This window comes from Pleurodeles waltl, chromosome 1_1, assembly GCF_031143425.1.
Source record: "Pleurodeles waltl isolate 20211129_DDA chromosome 1_1, aPleWal1.hap1.20221129, whole genome shotgun sequence".
NCBI lineage: Eukaryota > Metazoa > Chordata > Amphibia > Caudata > Salamandridae > Pleurodeles > Pleurodeles waltl.
The window spans coordinates 599,706,770-599,732,985 of NC_090436.1; the positions used below are offsets into that span (position 1 = coordinate 599,706,770).

A 26,216-nucleotide genomic window follows, 5' to 3' on the forward strand; every position below is an offset into this window, starting at 1 on the left:
AGATATAAGCCTATTCAAAGAGTGTGTCACTCTAAGCGGGGATTATAAATCTACATTAAGTTTAAGCATACACTATGTTTCAAAATTAAATAAAAAACTGAATGCTTTATAAACATCTAAAGTGTAGAATGTGTGGACAGTGTTGAATTCCAGAGATATACAAAATAGCTTATGCATCATGTCTTTTGTCACTCAGCGTTCAGTATTACAGTCATTCTGTAGGCAAAGTGGGTGGAGACACTAGAATTTTGGAAGCATGTTCATGTATTGGTCACACCTAGTAGGATACTGCCTGGATCAACAATGGCTCAGGTCAATTTGGACTTAGCTATGCTGGGCAAGTGAAACACTCAACCACGTTTTTTGTACCACGAAGCATAATGAGAGTAAAATCGGAATGCCATATGATGCGAAAAAAGTCCTGCAGACCTTGTAAAATTATGTTTCGTAAAACTGATAGAAACCCCCTTCCTTTGCTGGCTTCAAAGAGTACTAAACGATGTATCCCAAATAGAAATTACAACTGCACACACAGAAGCGTTCGCATTCATGTTTTTTATTTTGAAAACATGGCTGCCATTTTGGATCAAGTAAGAAGCTCTGTTTTAAACGGTTCACATTAGTTTGTGGTGTAGAGTTGAACTCAGCATAATATAATCAAAACAAAACGTGAATTGTCTAAAGAAGGTATGCTTTATGGCATAACAGAGGATCTGATACGTTTAAGGTGTATTTTGTATAAGGACATCTCGATTAGTAACATACTTTTGCAAGTACTGAAAATCCCAAATGGTAAAAGTTCAGTTTTTCACCTGGAGAGTCTAGAAACAACTTCACATCAGAAAGCAAAATAAGTATATGTATGTTAAACATTACTATTGTGTACTCAACTTAATTCTGTAAATCATTCAATGCGTCCTTTCCACCTATAAATTTGAATTTTTACTTTCACAAACATTTTGTTTCACACACCATGGTTGTACACCTTTTTCAAGATATTAAACATTTTTACGCACTTGAAACGACAGTTGCAAAACTGCCGTCTCAGAAATCTATGGGGACTAAAACTCTATTATACAATTTTTAAGTGACAGAATAAAATGTAAAGAATATTTACAGGAGCACCATCCTTACACAAGATGTGTTCTCGACAATACCACTACAAGCTCTGGGGGTTAGAGAGGGTAAAAAGAAGGCAAAATAATTACGGCTAAAATAAAGTAGGTTTTATAAACATCACAACATTCAGCATATGAGAAAGCAATCAGCCTAAGAAAAAGGCTCAATCATATTGGAAATCACAAAGTGTCATTACGTACATTGAATAAAATTTTTGTATTCCTAACAAAAAAAAAGTTTGTCCACAGAAATAGTGAGCAGCCATTAGGAATGTTTAGTAAAGTTGTAGTTGAGAATATGGGCAAAACATGTCTTCCTAATCATCTGCTCAAGTTTAGTGTCATTTTATAGTATTTGCAAAGACCAAAGCAAATTTCTCATCCAGGCTTGGACTAAGAAGGACATATCAGTGGTTGCTTTTCAGGCTAGCTACCAGAAAATGGAAAAAATATCTTTGGCAGATCTCTATTGCAAGGGCGAATACATTTCACCCTAACTCGTCAGATCCAACGATGATAAACTGCCTAACAGTGTTTCCCAACAATAAATGCCTTTCACTTAAGACATATATAAGGGCTATGATGCATTTTAAAATATCAGTTTCAAATACTTGCTAAAAGCTGCAAATTAAAACCAGCGGAGGTGCTTGCTTCACCGTAGCATTTGAATGCAGTCTGCATTTCGTCTCATGAAAAATGGCGTGATCTCTCCTCTGTGTTTTAGGAGATTTTCAGATTTCAAGGATTGCAATTTAACAGAGGATAGTAAATTCTACAGGGGATGGTATGCTCGGACAGCTACCTGTCCACAGGGCGCATCAATTCCCGGGGCTGTCATTAAAGCATGGTCATCCTTAGGCCTGCAACCCCATCAGATCCGCTATTCCCTTTCAATATTAATATAACAATGTCGTATGTTTTAGTGGCTACCAGTTTCATATTTTCTGTAAGCTAAGAAAAAGGCCAAGGGAAACAGAATCTGTCTCTGGCCACAGGAGAAAGTGCAGCTAAAAATAAAAATAATTCAGCAAAGCAATTTGTTAGTAAACAGTTTAATGAGTACGAGCTGGTGACATGACTCCAAAAGTATAAAGGCATAAACAGAAACACTACCACAGAGACGTCAAATCATACTTTGACTCTAATAATTGCCACAATCGAGTTAGATGTTTTTAGAAGCCATTTAAACTATCAATTTGGTCTTCATTTAATTTTAAATTCGTGGATCTGTGTGTCTGAGTTCACATTGAGGGGATAGGAGGGGTTTTAAAAATGCATCATACTTAGCAAAAATTTACCTGTGAAATGTTCATTTGTTTTAACAGTAGTGGAATTTTCATTCACATTTTGAAGAACATTTGAAAGGTTCACTGCAATACTAAAGAGTATTACAATTTATCCTGTAGGAATTAACTACGAATGAACAAATAAATTGTCGCTACAAAGCAAATGGACATCCCTTTCGTCCTCGCCTGATACTTTTTACTCATTGCAATGACTTCAGAACGAGGAAAGGAGATACCTAGCTAATTGACATTTTGATCCAGGCACAATTCTTAGAGTAGAAAAAATTCCTTCCAAAGATGAAAGCTTCCCTGATCATAACTAAAATAAAACTATGAACAGGTATGGTTAAACATCATCAACCTCTACATCACGCACACTTCATTGATTAGACTTGATCCAGTAATTAGGACCTATAACAAACAAATCGAAATCTCAGGAAAAACCCCAACATGGTTAGAAAACGGAAAGGAATTCCTCTACAAGCCTCCGGACAGACACATGACAGTAACGTTTTTATAGGAAGAAACCTGTTTGTTATCAATTTGCAATTTTTTTAAAGAGATTATGACATGAACTGAAAAAAGAAAGCATATAAGAAAGCCATGAAAATACTTCGAGACATCCCAATTTGGCAGTGCCTTTGCATCGTTCCAACTTCCTCTGAGTGTTATGAGGCTGAAGAGGTGTTTGGTGTCCAACCCATTTGATAGGCTCGCTCTAAAGTCCTCTTACAGTCTTGAAGTACAGTGCTAAAGGTGATGTGGGGATGCTGTTGCACCAGCTGCTCCACAGTGACTTCATTTACCTACAGGTAAATAAAACAATCAGATATAAAAAACAGGAATACAAAGACTATATTAGTATGCAGGTCAGGGTGTATGATTACCAGTTGGCATGCACATTAGTATTCATTCGATGTACATTTTACTGATGGAACACATTTTCTTAAGGTGTACCTTAAACAACAGAAACCTCAATGCACCTACAACACCTTAGGTGTCTGTATTCAGTATCACCTAACAGCTATAAATTGGAACCCATGAGGAACAGAAGTCAGCTTTATCACGATCCTCTGCCATCCATTCTTTCTTAATGACTGAAGGATCCATCCATTCTTTCTTCATGACTGAAGGATTATTCAGTGCTTACACTATACTTCCCCACATGTTATCAATATATCTTTTCATGCGAAATCCTATGACATTCATCTGCATTAATCAGTGCACTCAACAATGACATCGTCCAGCAACATATTTAATAGAAAAAAAGATCTGTCAACTTAGCAATGATTCTCACTCAGCATCAGAATATGCGCTCTTGAGATCACTATTGAGACAAAGAACATTATTACATTTCTACCCCTACTGCACCTAGCCCAGTGGAGTTTTCACACCATGGGCACTGGAGTCAATGGTGTGGATAATATAATTTTAGTGTCAAATATCTAAAGGAACGGGTCATACCTGATGCATTCTCTAGGTTCCTCAAACATGTTTTGGCACTCACCCCTCTAAACAAATGAACAACTGTTCTTTATTTCAGGACGTTACTGAAAAATTAGGTACTCATTTGGAGTAATTGTCAACTGAACAATTGATATTTGTTAGAAGGAGGAATTTGCATATTAGACTCCATCAACTTCTCTTTTGTCTCTTTTACTTTTTTAACATCTTTCGTGATTGTCATTTCCAACATAAATGTCATGTGCACTACAGAGATATTTCCAAAATCTTTGAATGCACACTGAAGAATACAAGATGCTTCTGTGACTGAGTTCTGTTATTTTGATCTTTCTTTTTTTCTTCAAAGCACTTCTGGCCAGCATGTGTTTCGTCCACTCTCGTCACCTGGACTTCCTCGGAGCTTATATTTCTGCTTAAAGTGCAAATCTTATTTCCTGCTTATAACAGGATAATGAATCAAATGATCTGGTTTCCCTGTTCTCTTTCAATCCTACGGACCAATCTTCCCATCTGCAAGTATACTGAACTGTATATGTCAGTGTACCTACAGTGCCGCCAAGTGGTAAAAGCCACCTTTTCTATGTGATCCAGCCATAGATGCATCTAACTTTCACATATGTTATCCAGGCGATGAGGACTTACAGATGGAACTGGTACTCTCTAGGTGGAGCTGACAATGTTCTTACCACCAATATTGCTTCACTGTGGAGTTTTGTTACTTCTCTGTCACCCTATAAGCCAGGATATCCTACTGAAAGTTGTTCATGCCTGCAGTCTTAAAAACATTGCCAATGCACACAGAAAAAAACAAAAGTTAACTGCGTAATTCTGTACACAAGTAAGGTCATAGAGGACATGAGGTAAGCAGATGATGAGTGGATGTTATCTTATGTGTATTTTTAAAGTGCTCTATCACCTGCAAGGGTATCCTGGTGCTGAGCATGTGTGTGTGCCTGGCCCTTCCTTTAGAAGGTTGGTTAATTGAAAGGCCAGGTCTTCAGTTTCTTAGAGACCTTAAGAAGAGAGGAGGAGGCTCTGATGATGAGTGGGAGGTTGTTTCACGGTCTTGGAGCGATGTAAGAGAACACCTGTCCTCCTGATCTGTTTCAGTGTATGTGTGGGATATGTGCAAGAAGATATATTCAGGAAAGGACACATGTGCAGAGTGACTTTTTTTTTAGCCTGCCTGGCCAACATATCATTAATTTTAGGGAGGTCCACACAGAGCCTGATTGATCCGTCAGATTTGTGTGACACCACGACGGGCAACGTAGTCAGACCTGTAGATGCCTACATAAGTGTTTGTTTTTTCTGAAAAACACCTTCCTTCATATGTGTCGTCAGCAACCTTGCAGCATACCATAAACTGTCCTACATCAGCTGCCCCCAACTCCTGATGTAAGACATCACTGTGAAGCCAAAGTCCTGCAGGTCGATAAGAACTGATAGCGAATAATGATATATTGCATACATTACAAAATTGGTTTGCAGGTCCCAATCATCTAAGAGCCACCTGATTTAAATGTACTTATTTTTCAGAGGGACAGTGCTATTTTTGAAAACTAAATAGGGACACTTGTATGCCATTCCCCTTCCCAGTTGGTCTAAGAAACATAATCCTACTATTGGAGATTTGGATACGGCAAGATTATGCTAACTCTCAGGCTGGACCCTCATGCTGTGTATACATAGTCACAACTGTATTTTGCAACAGCCAGGTCAGTGCTCTGCTTACTCCGAACAGATGCCCCTTCTCTGTGAGAGATGGCTGCCTCCGGGCTTTATTTTGTTTTATGGAATATAGTGCTGTGGAAGATTAAGGGCTGCTAACTGAAGATTCAAAGATAAAGGGACACGGCTTTGCATAAGCATGGCATACATGACACAACAGATCAGAGCGAGTTTAGAAATATCTACATATCGGACTGAGTAACACACATTGTAGGGAAAAAAATCAGAAGCAGATATTTGGCATAAAATCATCCTTCATGACCTATAGACAGATACTCAAAGGGCCCCTGTAATCGTGATTGTGGTGGATTTTTGATAGCACCCATTAAAAAATCATAGCCAGTCCCTCATTTGCAGATAGCATAAATGCTAGGGAAGGACATTCTGGAGCAAAGCCACTCAGAAGGTGGCATAAGTTTAGCATGCTCTCCACAGAGTCGTTTGAACCGCTGCTCCCTGTTTTTTTGTGCAGCACCCGCTAGTACTCTAGCTAGTCTGCCTGCACATATACTATAAAGACAGCTTCTAATCATGAGGCGCCAATCTATGCCTGGTGTACAGTGTCACAAACTGGAATGTGCAAACCTTTATTAATCTAGCCAAGAAAATTCAGCCTTTAGAGATGCACTGTTAAGAGCTGCTGGTTTGAGCATCCAGGTTAAACAAGTATTTTCTTTCTTAATAAAGCCTTGCCCAGTTTGAGTAAAAAAAAAATATTTTGCTACATGGTCATTTGTAGGGAAATAACTGGCTGTTATTTTCAAATCTGAAAGTACACTCTGTCTGATAATCCAGAAAACAGAATAAATAAATAGTAAACATACCAGAAGTCCCTAAAATCACAAAAGTGCTTTTGACAAACTGTTTGCTCCAAACCATATTATTTTGGTGATCCTCAAGCTATATGTGTTAGACCTGACAGCCTTAGGGTGGTCTTCCCCCAACTCTTTTCCTGCTTTCCTCCATTTTTCTGATCTCCCTTTTGCTGATTTTGGGACTCTGCGCACTTTACCATTGCTGACCAGTTCTAAAGTGCTTGTGCCCTCTCCCCTAAACATGGTAACATGGGCTCATACCCAAGTGGCATATTTGAGTTACCTAGAAGTCCCTAGTAAAGCGCACTAGAGGTGCCCAGGGCCTGTAAATTAAATGCTACTAGTGGGCCTGCAGCACTAATTGTGCCACCCACATAAGTAGCCCCCTAAACATGTCTTAGGTTTGCCATTGCTAGGATTGTGTGTGCAGTTTCACTGCCACTTTGACTTTGCATTTAAAGTACTTGCCAAGCCTTAAATTCCCCTTTTCTCACACATAAGTCACCCGAGGTAGGCTTTGGGTAAACCATATGGCTGGATGCTATGTAAGTAATAGGCAGGACGTATACTTATAGGTTTTACACGTCTTGGTAGTGAAAAACTCCCAAAGTAATTTTTCACTACTGTCAAGTCTGCTCCTCCCATTGGGCACCATTAGAGATTCCCTTCTATGCTTGTAATTGGTAGTTTCCAATCTGAGAGGATCAGACTTTTTATATTAGGTATGGTTGGAATGGTAGTAAGAAATCCTACTTACTGGTGAAATTGGAATTTACATTACTATTTCAGAAATGCCATTTTTAGAAAGTAGGCATTTCTCTGCACTTACTGCCATCTGCACCTTACAGCCTGTCTCCAATCCAGGTCTGGTCTGTGCTGGTTGACAGCTCCTTTTGTGCAGTCCACCCAGAAAGCCATAAACACAGGAGACTCAGCTTCATCTGCATTTATCTGTATACAGATGGGGTTTTCTCAGGGCAGAAGAGTGAAGGAGCTCTCTCTTACACTTCAAAGGCCAGTGGCCCACCCTCACATAAAGGACTGGTAACACCCTGCAGGGATCTGGGCAGAAAGGCCTGGGTGGAAGGGGTAACATGTGCACCACAAAACCACTCCTTGACGTTTTCCCCACTTCAAAGGCATTTTTGGATATGTATACTGGGTCTCTGACCCCAGCAAATCAGGCACTTTTGGATCTACAACTGGACTCTGTCAGAGGGACTGCATGGCTGCCCAAACGACTCATCTGGACTGCTTTGCTGGAAGGACTGCTGCTGCCCTGCTTGTTGCCCTGCTGCCTGCTGGACCCCAACTCTGTTGGAAGGACTTTGTCTTCCCCACAAGTGCTCTCCAAGGGCTTTGATTGAGCTTGCTTCCTGTTCTGAAGTCTCAGGACCAAAAAGACTTCACCAAAGAGAAGAAAATCCCCACGTGTCGGAAAATCGACGCAACGCCTGCAGAAATTGTTGCAGCCCCTATCTTTCAGCGGAAAAATTGTTGCATCGCCTACTGGATCAACGCAGTGCCTGCTCCTTCTTACCAGCACGTCAAGGGTTTTTAACGCATTGTCCAAGGAGTCAAAATATCTCTGCACTGCAGTGAGGAACCAAGGCTGGACTTCTGGAAATCGACGCATCACCTTGCAGCGTGGAAAGAAATAACGCATCATCTGTGCCACGCATGAAAATTTGAAGCAGCACCTCTTTTTAACGCATTTCCTCCTCTGCGCCCCCATGCATCGTTATTTTTGAGGCATCCAAGGTGCTGTGTGTTACAAGGATACAACCACTGATTCCTAAGGAGTGAGACTCAAATGAACCTTTAAAAAGTAATATCTTGACTTGTGCATCTTGGATTTTTTGTGTGTTTATTCTTATTTTATTTAGATAAATATTATCTATTTTCCTAAGCTAGTATGGAGTATTTTTGTGGTATTTTCACTTCTCTTACTGTATGAGTTGTTGCAAAAATTCTTTACACTTTGCCTTCTAAGTTAAGCCTGCCTGCTGTGTGCCAAGATACCAGAGGGAGAACACAGGATAATTTAGGTTTTGTAGCGACTCTGACTAAGATTGTGCTCTGTACTTGGACAAGAGTGTATACCTATGCCAACTAGAGACCCAATTTCTAACAATACATATATATGTTTTCTTACCAGGGACAAGATAGTGAAGCACTGCAGTATTGAAAATAAAATGCTCAATGAGTGAACATTAGGATGTTGACCTTTTTACCGGTAAGAATGACAGGATAACTGGTCAGCTGCTCAGGGACATCTTAAGGATGTGTTGTGTCCTGGGCAAAATATATTTTGAGGCCCATTAGTTGGAGCAACCCCCATGTGCCAAGTACCCAATATTCGCAGGTCTGCTTTGTGGGTAGGCCTATGAGGCTGTTACAGTGGCGCGCTGGTAGTCATGCTGCTTTTAGAGGGTTCCCTATAATACCTGTACTATTTGTATGTGTTGTGAAGTGCCTGCTCTTCCTCTATATGTTTATATGTTACCTTTTTTCCTGGCATAGGCTGCAGCAGCCACTGTGGACTACTTATCCCAGGATTTTCGGTGGGCAGCTATAATGGGTGTGTCAGGATGCATAAAACCGTCCCCGTTCCGGAAGATGCGCTCACTATTCTCCATTCACTGATGCAAGCTGAGGCTTCCGTCCAGAGTTTCCTGATTTTGGGGGCATTTCTGTAGTTGGGCAGCACTTGAGACCCCGAGCAAGTAAGGCCAGATGGGCCTTAACGGTAAGAAAGCCTTTTATCGGCGCATCACTGGGTGGATATCGGGTGATTCTTTTTACCCGCTGCAATTCTCCCACATAGTATCCTCAGTGCAGTGACACTAAGAGGAGAACAAATATGGCAGCATTGGTGTACATTGGCATTAGTGTGCTGTACTGGCCTTGTCACATGCCGCAAGACTCTTATTGTTTCAACTGGCCATTACTTTGCTAAGAACGGTGTATTAAGCATTTTAATTAGTCACCGTACGGCGTTTGAGAGTGTGAGAAGGATTTATGTTTCATTCTGTGTTCAAGATTGTGCTTGAGCCACACTTTACAACGGATATAGAAAACTTTAAGAAGAGTGTCAGAGTGTGTATTCATGGTAGTGTATCATTTATACCCATGACCAAACCTTGGAGATAAGAACATTGTCTAAGGCGCCTGAGTTCTAATTGCTCATATTCATATTTTCATTGTGATCAATTCATATTTGACCCTGAAGGGAGCAATTGCTGAATCCTTCCTACAGTGTGTAACTGTATATGTTTGTTTAACTCTTTCCTTTTCAGGTCTCCTTTCCTGGTAACCTCTTCCCAAACCCTACCCCTCACCTGGCCTCTCTAAACCTCAGTGCTTTAATAGCATCTCAAGTTAGAGCTCCCTGGAGGTGGGCCACAGAGATCGTAATGCGGATCCTGATAGAGAGGCCACATCTGACAATTACCCCTTTTCAACTCATTCACACCATTTTGATGCCAAACAATACTGAATAATATGTTAAACCTTCAGAAAAAACTTCGGGTGGGGTGGAAAATCAACCAGAAGTTCAAGATGACTGGTGTCCATCCTCCCTGTAATGCCAAACGAAAGCTTGAATGAGTACTGATAAAGCCATTTCTGTTTAAGTTCAGATATAGCTTTTTTTTTTTTTTTTAACTTGACAACATTTGATGTGGAATTCTATATCTAACCTGCTTGTTACTCCCACTGTACGAAAAATATACTTAGATGTTTTGTGGACTAGTGTATAATATTAAAGTAACACATACGCAGATATCACTAGTAATTGCAGAGTGTTTGTAATCACATGTGTAGCCCCTTCATGACTGGTGTTCTTACTGCAACAGTTAAAATCGGAGCGCTGCTCGTAGTATTTTTCACAATTCATTGGTAAAAATAAGTTTCTCCTAATTTCTCTTCCCCTGCATTGTCCCTCTTCTTCTTTTTATACGTGAGCACTTCTCTGGCCAGACAGTTACATGTGATCCTGATGAGTAAAAGCATTAGGACCAGGCATGATCCAAGAGATGATTAGGGACATAAAGAGAACAATATAGGGAAACAGGTAAAAATAGAGGTTGAAGAGAATAGAGAACGAGGTGATGTAGGAAGATATAAAAGATAGACTTAAGTGAAGTAGTTAAAGAAAGGAGAGCTAAAGAGAGATAGAAAGAGGAAGATCGAAGTAGAGAAAAGGAGGTGGAGAAACAAGTAAAGGTTTAGAGTGTTGTAGAGACGTAGAAAGAAATAGAAACAGGGAGAAGCAAATGTACAGAAAGACAGACTAGTACAGTACTTAAAGCGGTGAGACAGAGAAAGTACAAAAAGAGAAAAAGAAGAATTTGAATGATATAAAGGCGGCAAGAGGTAGGCATAGACACAGACTTGAAGAAAAACAGATGAAAGGGAGAGAGAGAGCAAAATGAGAAGCGGTATAGATAAATAGGTGAGGTAAATAGTGTAGAGGGGAAGAGAGAAAGGAAGAGTGGGGGTGAAGGGTAAAAGGAGAAATGATAGAGGAAAATGAGAAATTTGAAAGATGTGAAATAGAGTGTGAAAGCGGTAAGGTTTATATAGAGGTAAGGATGTGTGAGATAGGTTAAGAGAAACTGATGATGTACAGCAGGTGAGAGGGATAGATGATGTTGAAGGGCAAGTTGAAACTGAGAAGGAGGTCCAGCGAGAGATATGTGTTTGTTTGTGAGGGAGAGACAGAAAAAGGGCTGGGACAGAGGAAGAGAGTGACCCCATTAGACCCCAAAGAAGATTATATATCAACATTTGAGGGGTGGAAGCAGACCTCCCACACATCAGGCCTAGCCCCCACCTCCAAACAAATGCATAGACAGTCTTTCTGCCCCCACCCCCGGGACTAGACACCAGGTTTTTTTTGTGTGTTATATCAATTGATACAGGTTGCTCTCCCACATATCAGGTTACACCCCCCTGCCCCCAAAATGGCCTCAACAGTCTTTCTGCCCCACCGAAGGGCAAAAGGAGGACTTCCACCTCTGATCTGCCTCCCGAGGGGGGCAGGGAGCTCACTAGACAAAAGGGACTTTTATTTTACTGCCGCAACGGGCGTGGGTGTCCTGTCCAGATGTCTGGCCGAGGACCCACCCCCAAAATTACTGTAACAGTCTTACTGCGTGTGGGAAGATAAGTGGTCTTTACCTCCAATCTGCCCACAGGGGAAGGGCAGAAAGCCCATTAGACACCAGAGAGGATTTTATGTGCCATATAAAAAAGTGGTTGGGAGATCAGAAAAACTGTTCTGCCCATTCTGGATTAGCAGAAAGGCATAATGCGTGGGAGAGCTGCCCCACCACCTGTTTTATTTTTGGGAATATTTTTTCCCTAGTATCTGTTGGTCTTTCTGTGTCCCAGTGGCAGATTTTGGATAATACCCTCAATCCACCCAGTGAACAGAAAGACTGATGCACCTGTTCTAGGGTGGGAGCATGACACAATGCCTGGGTTAGCTGCCCCAACGCTTTTTTATTTTTTGGGACTATTTTTCCCCTGGTGTCTAGTGACCTTTCTGATAAACACCTTCAATGCACTGCTGGATGTAGAAAGACCAATGCACCTGTTCTGGAGTGGGAGCCCAACACAATGCCCCAGTGAGCCATCCCTACCCTTTTTTATTTTTAGAAATATTTTTCCTCTGGTGTCTACTGGCCTTTCTGTCCCCTGGAGTAGATTTTGGTTAAACACCCTCAATCCCCCCCCCCTCGCCTGGCTGGGGGGGTGGGGAAGGGAGGTTTGAGGGGGGTATAAAAACTGAGGCATCTGTTCTGGGGTGAGAGTAAGGCACAATGCCTGGCCTTACCACCCCCTTTCCTTTATTTTTTTTAATACTCCCCCCCCCGGTGACTAGTGGCCTGTCTGTCCCCCAGAGACAGAATTTGGGTAACCACACTAAATACACCCCACAGGCATCATTATGTGTTCCTACCCCAGAATAGGTGCATCAGTCTTTCTGCTCCCCATCCTTATGGGTATATTGAGGATATTTACCCACAATCTGCCCCTGGGGACAGAAAGGCAACTAGACACCAGGGGAAAAATAGGCTCAAAAACTAAAAAAAAATGGGCAGTTTTAGGTAAAAGTTGGGACTTGCAGGGCATTGTAGGTAAGCACGTATTGTGGGATCCAGGTCAGGCACACCACTGTGGACCCCCTGTGTGTCTAGTTTTCAGTAATGTCTGGGTTTGGTAGCTTCCCCTGGGTGGCCGCCAAGCCTACGCCAAATACCGCATCTTCCCCCATTGCCAAATTAGAGCATTTTTTTTACAGGAAGTGTTGATGTCTCCATAATGCATTTTGGGCCCTTTTGTGTTGGGGGCACTAGTCCTACCCACACAAGTGAATTACCATTTTTATCTGAAGATTTGAAGGAATGCTGGGTGGTAGGAAATTTGTAGTTCCCTGTAGATTCCAGAAGTTTTCCTCATCGAAATGTGTGGAAAACATGTGTTGTAGCCAATATTTGAGGTTTACCATGTGTTTTAGCCAATATTTGAGGTTTACAAGGATAAAGAAAAATGGTAGCAGACACACAAGTTATGCCACCCGTGGCTCCCTTGGGTGTTGAGTTTTCAAAAATGTGCAGGTTTACTTAGGTGCCAGCTGAGCTAGGGCTCAAAATCCTCAGCTACCCACATTTTAAAAAAAGGTCTGTATTTAGTGGAAACATTTGATGCGGCCATGTTCTGTTTTAGGCCCTTTCATGTCGTAGGCACTAGGCCTACCGACGCATATGAGGTAACATTTTTATTGCAAGGCCTGGAGGAATACTGGGTGGTAAGAAATTTGTGGCTCCCTGCTGATTTCACAGAAACCTGAAGAAAATGTGTTTTTAGCAAAAGGTTTGCAAGGGCGACTGGGTAAAAAGACTTGAGTCATGCAAGTCAAGAAACCCTGGACTCGCCCAGGTGTCTAGTTTTCAAAAAATTGCAGGTTTGCTAGGTTTCAAAAGGTGCCAGCTGAGCTAGGGCCTGAAATCTACAGCTACCGACATTGCAAAGTAAGAGTCAGTTTTCAGTGGGAAAATGTAATGTGGCCATGTTGTGTTTTGGGCCCTTTTCTGTCCCAGGCAAGTAGGCCTACCCACACAAGTGAGGTACCATTTGTATTGGGAGGCCTGGGGGAATGCTTTGTGGTAGACAATTTTGCGTTTTTAGCCAGTGTTTTAGGTTTGCCAGTGCTTCTGGGTAAAACAAAAGCCTGGAGAGAGCCACGCAAGTCATGAAACCGTGAACTCCCCCAGGTGCCTTGTTTTAAAAAATGTGCAGGTTTTCTAGGTTTCCCTAGGGGCCAGCTAAGTTAGAGCCCAAAATCGACAGCTACCCACTTTGCAAAAACTGGGTCTGTTTTCAGTACAATAAAATGAGGTGGCCATGTTGTGTTTTGGGCCTTCCCCATCACAGGCACTAAACCTACCTACACAAGTGAGGTACCATATTTATTGTGAGGCTTAGGGGAATGCTGGATGGTAACAAATCCATGGCTCCATGCAGATTCCAGAGGTTTTCCTCGCAGAAATTTGAGGAAAATGTGTGTTTTTAGCCACAGTTTGAGGTATGCAAGGGCTTCTGGGTAAGAAAAACCTGGTGAGAGCTAAGCAAGTCAAACCACCCTGGACTCCCTGGGGTGTTCAGTTTTAAAAAATGTGCAGGTCTGCTAGGTTTCTTTAGGTGCTGGCTAAGCTGGAGTCCAATATACACAGCTACCCACGTTGGTGAAAAAGGGTCAGTTTTCAGTGTAAAAATGTGATGTGGCTATGTTGGGTTTGGAGCCTTTTCCTGTTGCGGGCACTAGGCCTCCCCCTCACAAGTGAGGTACCATTTTTTTTGAGGGGCTTTGGCGATTGCTTGGTGGTAGGATATTTGTGGCTCCCTGCAGATTCCAGAGGTTTTCCTCACAGAAATTCTAAAAAATGTCTGAGTATTGTAGGATTTCCTAGGTGGCAGCTGAGCTAGAGCCCAAACTCTGCAGCAACCCTGTTAAAAAAAGAATGGCTTCTGATGGGTGAAATATGATGTTTCAAGGTCGCATTTTGAGGTGTATTGTGTTGCAGACCCTAGGCCCAACCACACAAGTGGGGTACGTTCTTTTATCAGGACACCTAGGAACACAGAATAGTGGAATATTTGGTATTACCAACTGAATTTCTCTGCATTTTTGCCTTCCAAATGTAAGCATGTGTGCAAGAAAGAAGACATTTTGCAAAACGTCCTCTAAATCACAAGCTAGTATGGGTACCAATAGATTTGGGGATGCAAAAATAACTCCTGCTCCTAAACTCAGCATCTGGTGTATATTTCAAAAATATGTTTCATTCAACCCCATTTTTAACTTTTTATATTTTACCATATGAAATGCCCTATATTCTTCATTCAATGAAAACTCACTGTAAGATGCAGCTAAGTTGTTTGCTCTGGGTACCTGGAGAAGCTGCAAACCCTATTTATCACCAAGACCAGGAGGGCCTAGCGGAGGTAACAGTATGTTGCTTTTGTGAACTGCCAATCGTGACAAGAAGTTACAGATGAAAACTTTATCACAAATGGCTATTTTTCCCTACTCATTTTTTATATTTAACCAGTTCGTTTCATTTGGAAAACCCACCAGTTTCTCACTAGAAACTGGAAGTAGGTTGAAAGCACAAAAATGAGAATAAATGGGTTACCGCTCAGAGAAATGCCAAAAATGTGGCAACCAAATACAGCTTTTTGGCTTTGAAAATCTTTTGTTGATGTCCCTTTTAGGGGGAACACACACTTTTCTATGGAACACTTTTTGCTTATTTTTCCAGAAAAAATAACAACTAAATTTAGCGAGATTGTGACTATTTTCTAGGTGATCTCCAGGGCAATCCACACACCCTGGGTACCTTTAGAATCTCCAGGATGTGGGAAAATGAGGACGCACATTTGACGTGGATACCCTAAGTATGAACTACTGCAAGTAGCCAAAAAGAGGTTAGCTTTAGAGGGGGGAAAAGGCCCAGCAATGAAAGGGTTAATGAGGGCAAGAGAGGGAAAAACATATAATTGGGAAAGAAGGAGGATGAGAAAGATGGAGAAAACATCACAAAGCGAGAAAGCAGGAGGCTGAAACAGGTAAATAAAGGGGAAGGTAGTGTCTGGTAGTGGATTAGAGAGGCATGAGGAGGAGTCAAGCCTACGCAGTTTTGGTATTCCTTGTGCCGACATTTAATAGTGCTGGATGCAGGTTTCTGAACAGAACTTTGGACACCAGCACAATTTGCCTACTGTATAAAGATACTATTTTAATTTCCTAGCTCAATAAAAATCTTTGTCTTCAGTGTGCAATGTTGTCTAGGTCACATATTTACTGTAGCAGTGTTTGCTAAAATACTGTACTAAATTGTGAGTATGGGTTCAGCAAATAACTGCTGAAAGATACACCATGGATTTAAGGAAAACACATTGAGCTGAACGAACATTCTTAAGAACAGGTGATAACATAAGCACCTGATGTGTGTAATGACTCTTCAGTTGTGGTGACTGGGTTCACTTTAAAACTTATGTTGAAACGGACTTATTTCCTTCAGCTGTAAAATGAAGACAACTAAACTTGAAGGATCTTTGTGAAAAGGTGATGAAGGGCTGCCATCAATAATTAAAATGTTGAAGTATAGCTGGCAAAGGGGATGTCCCCACTAGACATTAAAAGTCAAAGGTACAATATTTTGTCTTGATTAGACAAGGCAATCAGAAGGCCCTAATTAAACTGAACACCTTAAACACCTTACTGCATTCTCTGGTATAATGTATCAATGTTTCATAGGCTGATTGCAGCTCATATGACACAAATGTATTCTTTTCTTCATCCATTAGATAAATAAAAATTACATAAAAACCACATTTAAGAACCACAACTTTTGGGTCCAAACGGCAATTGGGCACTTGGAAATTGTATGTATTTTTTGCTGAATAAAAGGTGCACTGAATAAATGGACGCTTTTTTTTCTGAGTTTAAGCAAAGTGCACAAATATGATCCGTGAAGTGTCAGGCAACAGTAAAAATGGGAAGAAGTTTTACAGATTACAATCCTACTGAATGTAAAAAGGAGAAAATAATCAACAAGCCACCAAGCAGTTTCTGAACTGCTCAAAGTTGGTACCAGATTGACAAAAAATTAGTTAATGACATCACAAACATTCCCACCAACCTATCAGAGGCATTAAGGCGGAAAAGCGTTCCCCACTCTGCTACCAGCACAGCAAAAATGAAAAATAAAATAGTAACACAATGAATTTATTACCGTTGTGTATTTCAGTGCAGTCCAGTTCGAGCCAAGTACTAGGGTGGGGACATCACAGCTGACTGGCAGCGGGGGAGCGGTGCACCCAAAGTTTAGAGTGTGCAGGTCACTTTGGCTGGCTGTTTTGCAACAGCGAGCCAGAGGTGCGCACTTTAAACCTAGACACTACTGCCTGGATAGCCAGGTAAGGAGAGAGGGGCATTTTGCCCGCTCAGTCCTGCAGGACGTCCTGGTGTTAAATATATCCTCAAGACCCACCACCAGGAGTTATAGCTTGGGTATCTATTCTAAGGTAAGGAATCTGCAGCTAGAAGTCTCCATCAGATGAACATATTACTTACATTTGGTAACACATTTTCTGGTAGAGACTCTATCTAGCTGAACATTCCTTACACCCACCCAAGCCTCTCAGTTATATATATATATATATATATATATATATATATATATATATATATATATCATGTTTTTATATTTTTGCCTTTCCTAAAGGCATGTCTTTTTTCGTCAAACAATCAAGCGTAAATTTTTTTTTTTTTAAATTAAGAAGTTGTTGGTTCTTCCATAACTCTGCGCTTCTGGCGTGGGAAGTTGCGGAAAAAGAACTGACGTACACACACCGAGGTGGTGTGTATATAGACAACCGTGACTTCACAGACATCTCCAACGACACCACGTGGAGCCGGGCGACGCATGCAGGTCCGAACGATGTCACCCGATGGCACGCGCAGGGTACTGCTCAGCAGAAAAATTCCGGATTTGAATCTGACACCAAGGAATTCTAAGGTAAGGAATCTGCAGCTAGAAGTCTCCATCAGTTTAAATGGACAGGATTTGGAAGGAAATTATGTGACTGGGTCAGACTGCTATACACGAATGCTAGAGCCAGAGTTTGTAGTGTTAGGGTAGTGTCAAACGCCTTTGTGGTACAGTGTGGCACCAGATAGGGATGCGTGCTCTAGGTTACTCTTATTTGCATTGGGGCTGTAGTAGTCAGACATCAAGCTTTGGGGAGCCCTAAGGGAGTGAGGTTCCGACTTGGGGACACTACCTATATCCTCTCTCTCAATGCTAATTATGCCATCTCAGCAGTTGGGTCTGGGGGTGATGCCAATAATGTTATACACCTGAAGTCACGGGGATTATGAAAAATCCAAGCATCATACAAAACACAAGTGTAGAAAATGTATCACGTCCATTGAGAAGGAGAGTGGTATGGGTGTGGTTTGTAGCTGGTGGTGCATTTTGGAGCACTGTCATTTAAAGTTAGTACATTTTCCACTGAAATGGCCACTACATTTGCATAGACATACCGTTATACTGCCCAAAAACAATAAAGTGTGTAAATCGGGTTCCAGTGAATATTTATCATTTGCTCATCACTAAGTGTCTTGATTTGCTTTGGTACTTTTAAAATCTTTGGGCCTCACTACGACTTTGGTGGTCCTAAAAGCAGAATGCCAAAGCTGTGGGGCGGACGCCACCGCCATACCTGTGGCGTCTCCCCGAGTGTATTACAATGTTGCCACCAGGCTGATCCGTGGGAACACTGCATTATGCATTCCCACTGGGTTGACCGGTGCAAACAGTGCTACTGTATTGGCCTTGGTTCCTTTGAGGGAGCCAAGGCCAATACCGTTTCACTACAGAATCATCGGAATGCGCACTGTCTGCAAAGCAGACAGTGCGCATTCTGATGGTGCACGGCAGGGACATGGCCATGGACATGGGCAGTGCAAGAGCCCTAGCCACTGGCTTTCCGCTAGCCTTTCCATGGTGGGGTTCCCGCCATGGAAAGGCTGGCCGAAAGCTGAGTTGTAATGAGTTCAGCTCCGTCCTAGCTGGTTACAACTCTGACTGCTGTCACCCCGTCGGGAAGCATGTTCCTGGCGGGGACGGTGGCCCCCTGGCTGGTCCATCCACCAGGGCTGTAATGTGGCAGTTAGACCACCATAGTTGCAGCAACATGTCAGAAGACACAGCCTGATATTGTACCTTTGTCTTTGAACGCCCAGCAAATGTGACAAGACAAAAATAATACAATATTTAAATGCATCTTTATTGCTCATTAACCTTCCGAACTTCAGCATGACTATTTCTGGGGGGCCCCGGCAACCCTGCTTCCTGCGCTCATGACACAGCCCATATAGAGAAATTTGGCAGGGTGGTTGGCTTGCAAGGTAACAGGAAAAAGGCTATACTGTTCCCTTTGGGGGCCCTGTTGAACACCCCTATGGATTGCCTGCCTGATCTAGGGCTACACTGAAAAACTGACAAATTAATATTTCTCAGCATACTGGTGGTGGCGACACCCAAGCAACAATATGAGTATAATGCTGAGAGGACGTCTGAGAGTTTGCAGTTGTCCTTTCAGCTTTTTGCAGGACTACCCCTGTTAACAATGGATAGAATGGCTACAGCTAAAATGGTGTTTCTCCCCAGGTGTTTATACATGATTTAGAATATTTTGTGCCCCATTGCCCGGCCACGTTCAGCTGCTTAAATAGCCTCTTGATATCACTGGTTTGGACAGAATGTAGGAGCCAGGTAGCCCTGGCCACCTTAAGCTGTGTCAGGAGGAGTGATGCTGGGTCTACCAGATACAGAGCAATATTACACATATATGCAGCTAAATGGATGGAGAGAAACAGTTGCTTTGTGGGACGCATTTGGATTTATCCTTGCTGGAACTTTTCATGAGGGGCTCAAACCTGGGGTAGGAGTTCCCATACTTGGTGCAACACAATGCATGGATTTGTGAGCACATAGTCACCAGAGTCCTTCCAAGACATTAAGTCCACCATGTCAGTCACTCAATGGATAAAGGGAAGGTGTCAAAAGCTGGGGAATCTGTATCTTGGCGAGCACTTTGTCACCTATTGGGAAGTACATGAAGCCTTCTCCTAGGGGCAGGGCCACCTTTTACAGTATGATAAAATCGGAAAAACGGCAAGGAAAATTTGGAAAGAGTTTCCAGAAATGCCCAACCTGTCGGATACTCTACAGACCCTGCTGGACATGGGAGATGGGGCCATTGGGTGTCTTGAACGTATAAGGCCCTTAGGTTTGACAAGCCCAGAAAACAATTGGTGGCTACAGCGGCTTGGAATGACGATCTGGAAGGGACCCTCACAGACAGCAAATAGAAAGGGACATGCTCTTTGATAAATGGGGTCTCTGGGAATGCCATATTTAAGTTGATTCATTTTAATTACATGCATCACACATATCTCACACCAGTTAAGTTAGCTGATCTGCTCTGGTACACGCCTTCACTCCGGACAGGGGGAAGTGACGTTCTTACATTTGGCATAGTACTGCAAGGAGGTATAGAGGCGTTGGTGGATGGTGGTCAAGAAGATTCATGGAGCAACACGGTTGACCCTAGACCCATCCCCTAAGCAGTGTTTGCTTGGTATTGTGGGGTGGCCCAAACGAGGAAAGATGCATTACACATTTCCACATTTGGCACTCCCTCTTGCGAAGCAGCGGGTCACAATGGAATAGTTGGATAATAGGAGACCGGCGATAGAACAGGTGGCCAACAGACACCGTAGAATGAGCAGTGGCAGAGGAGACCCACATCAGGCTCTCTCACAGAGATGAGAAAGCAACTGAGAACCTTTTGAGGAAGCAGGGACTCAAAGGGACAGGACACCTATACCTGGTTCATCTGGGGGACTGCCCACATAGCCACAAATAGCATAGGCATAAAGGGGAATTCCACGTATTTCCATGGATCAAGAAAAAAATGTGACATGGAACATGGTGGTCGAGGGGTTGGATACTAAATTGCAGCAAGTCAGGGGCACACTAACGAGGGCAGAGTCATTTCATCAATATAAAAATGCTGTTAAGAATGGACACCAAATGTTACAGTTGTGCTGTTCCTGAGTTTGTAGCACTAAGATGTCATTGTGTAAATGCATAAGTACATTTTTTAAATGCTGACCCCTGCAGAGGAATCTTAGTTCCACTTGCACTATCTGCACCTTCTGATGTTATTACTTTTGATGTTTTATTAGAATTAGGGCTTATTTCTACTTCTAAAACATTATTTATTTTATGTAAGCTCGGTATTCTGCATACTTAATTGTGCCTGAAAATGTAATGATCGGTGACACATAGTACTACTACTGGAGGCTAATTTCTCCAAAGATACAGCCAGTTTTTTAAAGCAAATATAAGAATTGTGTTGCTTATGTCTCAGTGTATTACCTCTGCAATACAATTCTGGCAGTGTGCTTGCACAGCGTTTGCTATGTCGGAGAGACAAAAAAATAACAGTTTCAGTGCCATCTTCTGTTCATACTTCAGTCCTTTGTCTGTCTTACGTCAAATAGGATGACCTTATTTACAAAGAGATTTCTCCTTCCTTAAGACAGCTTTAAGACTTCCCTTCAAGCCAGACAAAACCCTCCTACCTTGCTTTAGATGGCTACATTGGCTTTGGAACAGCAGATACTTTGTGAGTTCCATAAGCGTGTTCACAGTTTTTACTGTGAGCTGCTCTGGGTCTGCAATCTGTGTCATATGTGTAAACAGGACTTGTTGTGCCTCTCTAAGCTGCAATAGTGGAGTCATGCGTCACGGTGGGCAGGTGCTCCGCAATCACAGGGATAGTGCAGCTTTCCTTATGGAACCTTGGGCAATCAGACAGTGCCCGTCAGATTTGGACTGAAGTATACAAAAAAGTAATGGTTGGAATGCTTGAATTAATCTCAGCCACTGGTAATTTTTCTGAACCACATTTCAATCTATCATTATTTTGCACAGCATCCCACTTCAGTTAGGACCTAGCCATATGCAAATCAGTCTTGACCCTGCACTAACAGGAACAGTCCAACCCAAACTGCCAGGCCAGGTCTCTTCTGAACCAGAAAACAAGCAATTCAATACAGGTTTCACCCTTATTAGGGCTCATCGCTCAGACATAGATTAGCTCCAGTAGCACCAATGGGCACGGGACCCACGTCTGGACATACCCATCCGACCTAGGGTTTCGCAGTTAACAAACAATCGATGGATGGATTGCGTTAATTAATATTAGTTACTGGTAATTTTACAAGCTCTCTATTTCCGTGCATGTCGAGGTGTAGCTTCTTTACGACGTATACCTGCACATGCACACTACAGCATCCCCTTTCACCTCAAACCCTCACAGTCCGCATTAATGCCTGGATTACTAACTAATAATCTTCATTACTCCGAGTCTTAATCTTCCTCGTCACAGTTCTTGCCAACAGAGTTCAGCTTTCACTCATTGTAGGAGGCTGGCATGGCATATAGTGGGTATCTGATGGTACTTACACCTTGTGCCAGGTCCAGTTATCCCTTATTAGTAGATTAGTAGTGTTCTAGCAGTTTAGGCTGATAGAGGTAGCTATAGCAGAGCAGCTTAGGCTGAACTAGGAGACATGTAAAGCTCCTACGATACCACTTATATCATATAGCACTATACCACAAGAAACACAATACTCAGAGTTACTAAAAATAAAGGTACTTTATTTTAGTGATAATGTGCCAAAAATATCTCAGAGGATATACTCCCTGAGGAGGTAAGTAAAATACACAAAATATACACACAAACCAAAATCAGGTAAGTAAGCAGTTAGAAAAGTGGTACAAACACTGTAGAATACAATAGGATGCAATAGGCCTAGGGGCAACAAAAACCATATACTCTAAACGTGGAATGCGATTCATGAATGGACCCCAGGCCTGGTGTAGTGTGTGGAGGGTCACTGGGAGTGTAAGAAAACACTAAGGGTGTCCAAGATACCCCACCCCAAGACCCTGAAAAGTAGGAGTAAAGTATCCTACTACCCCAGAAACACTCTAAAGTCGTGATAGGAGATTCTGCAAAGTCAACAACTGACTGCAAAGCACTGAAGACGGATTCCTGGACCTGAGGACCTGTAAAGAAAGGGAACCAAGTCCAAGAGTCACGAAAGTGTCCAGGGGGGGCAGGAGCCCACTAAACCCTGGATGAAGGTGCAAAAGGGCTGCTTCTGGGTGGAAGAAGCTGAAGATTCTGCAACAACGGAAGATGCCAGGAACTTCTCCTTTGCATAGAAGATGTCCCACAGCGTGCTGGAGAATGCAGAGTTGTTTCCACGCAGAAAGACTGCAAAAAAGCCTTGCTAGCTGCAAGAGTCGCGGTTGAAGTAAATGGGTGCTGCCCAGGCCCAGGAAGTACCAGGAGGTCGCCCCTTGGAGGAGGAGACAGAGGGGGCACTCAGCATCACAGAGAGCCCACAAAGAAGCAGGCAGCACCCGCAGAAGCACTTGAACAGGCGTTCAAGAAATCTTAGGACGGCGGTTGTCTCAACACTACAAAGGAGGGTCCCACGAAGCTGGTGGTCAACTCAGCGAGTTGAGCAATGCAGGACGGAGTGCTGGGGATCTGGGCTATGCTGTGCACGAAGGAGTTTGTGCAAAAGTGCACTGAAGCCCTAGCAGCTGCAGTTCACGCAGTACATAGGATTACTGTCTGGTGTGGGGAGGCAAGGACTTACCTCCACCAAATTTGGACAGAAGGACCTCTGGACTGCCGGGGTCACTCTGATCCTGCTCCTGTGTTCTAGGGACCATGCTCGTCAAGATGAGAGGGGCCCCAGAGGATGGGTGATTTAGAAGTTTGGTGCCTGCGTTAGCAGGGGTAAGATTCCGTCGACCCACAGGAGATTTCTTCTTGGCTTCCAGTGCAGGATGAAGGCAGACAGCCCTCAGAGCATGCACCACCAGGAAACAGTCAAGAAAGCCGGCATGATTAGGCGCTACAATGTTGCTGGTAGTCGTCTTGCTACTTTGTTGCAGTTTTACAGGCGTCCTGGAGCAGTCATCACTCGATCCTTGGCAGAAGTCGAAGAGAGAGATGCAGAGGAACTCTGGTGAGCTCTTGCATTTGTTATCGGTCGAGAAACCCAAAGGAGAGACCCTAAATAGCCCTCTGAGGAGGATTGGCCACCTTACCAGGTAAGCATCTATCAGGAGGGGTCTCTGACGTCACCTGCTGGCACTGGCCACTCAGAGGCCTCCATTGTGCCCTCACACCTCTGCATTCAAGATGGCAGAGGTCTGGGACACACCACCCCTGGGGTAGTGATGGACAGGGGAGTGGTCACTCCCCTTTCCTTTGTCCATTTTCGCGCCAGAGCAGGGGCTGGGGGATCCCTTAACCGGTGTAGACTGGCTTATGCAAGGAGGGCACCATCTGTGACCTTCAAAGCATTTCCAGATGCTGGGGGAGGCTACGCCTCCCCAGCCATTAACACCTATTTCCAAAGGGAGAGGGTGTAACACCCTCTCTCAGAGGAAATCCTTTGTTCTGCCTTCCTGGGACTGGGCTGCCCAGAACCCGGGAGGGCAGAAGCCTGTCTGTGGGTTGGCAGCAGCGGTAGCAGCAGTGAAAACTCCAGAGAGCTAGTTTGGCAGTACCCGGGGACCATGCTGTACCCCAGTACCAGATTTGGCATGGGGGGACAATTCCATGATATTAGACATGTTACATGGCCATATTCGGAGTTACCATTGTGAAGCTACATATAGGTATTGACCTATATGTAGTGCACACGTGTAATGGTGTCCCTGCACTCACAAAGTCCAGGGAAATTGCCCTGAACAATGTGGGGGCACCTTGGCTAGTGCTAGGGTGCCCTCACACTTAGTAACTTTGCACCCAACCTTCACTAAGTGAGGGTTAGACATATAGGTGACTTATAAGTTACTTAAGTGCAGTGTAAAATGGCTGTGAAATAACGTGGACGTTATTTCACTCAGGCTGCAGTGGCAGTCCTGTGTAAGAATTGTCTGAGCTCCCTATGAGTGGCAAAAGAAATGCTGCAGCCCATAGGGATCTCCTGGAACCCCAATATCCTGGGTACCTAGGTACCATATACTAGGGAATTATAAGGGTGTTCCAGTGTGCCAATCAGAATTGGTGAAAATGGTCACTAGCCTGCAGTAACAATTTTAAAAGCAGAGAGAGCATAGGCACTGAGGTTCTGGTTAGCGGAGCCTCAGTGACACAGTTAGGCACCACACAGGGAACACATATAGGCACACAGGGAACACAACTATGAGCACTGGGGTCTTGGCTAGCAGGATCCCAGTGACACAGGCAAAAACAAACTGACACACAAGTAAAAATGGGGGTAACATACACTCATAAAAAAACAGAAAGTTCCAGATTCTCATTACTTTGACATGACCAATAAAGTTGGGGCTGAACCTCACAACTTCCTGATTTCTACAGATACAAATGTAATACAGAATTAAAATCTCCAGATCTCAGAGGGAGGAATTAAATCAACTTTGTTTCCCTTCACCCAACCCCAGGAATGGAAGGCGAGAAAAATTATGACTGTGATAAGGAAGACGGTGATTTAAAGCAAAGATCACTGGTAGGTAACCTAGGCATTGCTGGCTTTGTCTGTCTTCTTCGTCCCAGTCCTAGCTAGCACTGTCCTGAGTGTATTCTCAAGTGAAAAAAGAAGGTAAAGTGTAATTATTGAGAAAACGCCAATACACAAGCAAAGCCATGCTACATGCAGTGAGGTTTTATTACATACTAACCAAAACACATAAAGGTATCACTAAATAGCATTCAAAACAGTTATACCAAAAGAAGGGCACGGCTGCACATATATTCTCGTATCCCTAGAGGAAGCACCCTTGAAAGCCACCCTTGAGGACCCATCCTTCTCATAAAATGAACTGCAAATGGAAGAGAAACGTTAGCTTTTACATAAGTCGCAGATATTGTATCTTTAACACATCTACTTAGGGGAGAAGCATTAACCTATGTTGTTTAAGTCAAAAGTGACAAAAAAAAATAACCTTCAGAAAAGAAGCTGTTCTCTCCAGATAAACCGAGAGTACCTTATTGAGATCCAAATTTTGCCACAAGGTGTCCTATTGCAATAAAGGAGAGGGGAAAAAACTAGGTCCCGAGAACGATGCAAAAAGGAATCTAACTTAGGCAAAAGGAGGGGTCTGGTCTGAATACCACCTCATCTTCAAGGAATCTAATAAAGGGATCAAAGGATATCAGGGCACTAAACTCACGCAATCTGCACTCACAACACATTGTTACCAGAGAAAACCCTTTCAGGGTAAGGAATTTTAAAAAGGGCCTCCAAAGGTTCCAATGATTCAACCTGAAGACTATCCAGAACCAGAGTTGGTTCCCACAAGGGGACTAGACAGTGAACTACAGGCATTTTCAACAAGAGGCTTCTGAGCAGACAAAAAATGAGTGCCTGAAACAAAGTCCCCCTAATAGCCACCAACTAACTACAAAGAGTAGAAACAACAAAATCCATAAGAAAAATGTAACATGAAAACTCCAAGATTTTCTATACTTCACAAGATTGAGAACAAAGCCCTCTAGAATACACCAAAAATGAATTTTTCTCCAGTGTAATGTAAAATTCTCTTTTATGGTAAAGTCTGATTTTGAATAACTATTTTGAAAATACCACTTTTAGAAAG

At 42.8% G+C, this 26,216-nt stretch overlaps 1 protein-coding gene across 1 annotated transcript in view; it reads right to left on the reverse strand.

The window, feature by feature from the left end:
- Positions 1-536: 536 nt before the first annotated feature.
- FBXL17 (F-box and leucine rich repeat protein 17) overlaps positions 537-26,216 on the reverse strand; it is a 1,470,176-nt gene continuing 1,444,496 nt past the window's right edge. The window contains exon 9 of the mRNA XM_069226350.1: positions 537-3,210. Coding sequence (XP_069082451.1) covers positions 3,073-3,210 — 138 coding nt within the window. The 3' untranslated portion in view covers positions 537-3,072. The remainder of the gene's footprint in view (positions 3,211-26,216) is intronic.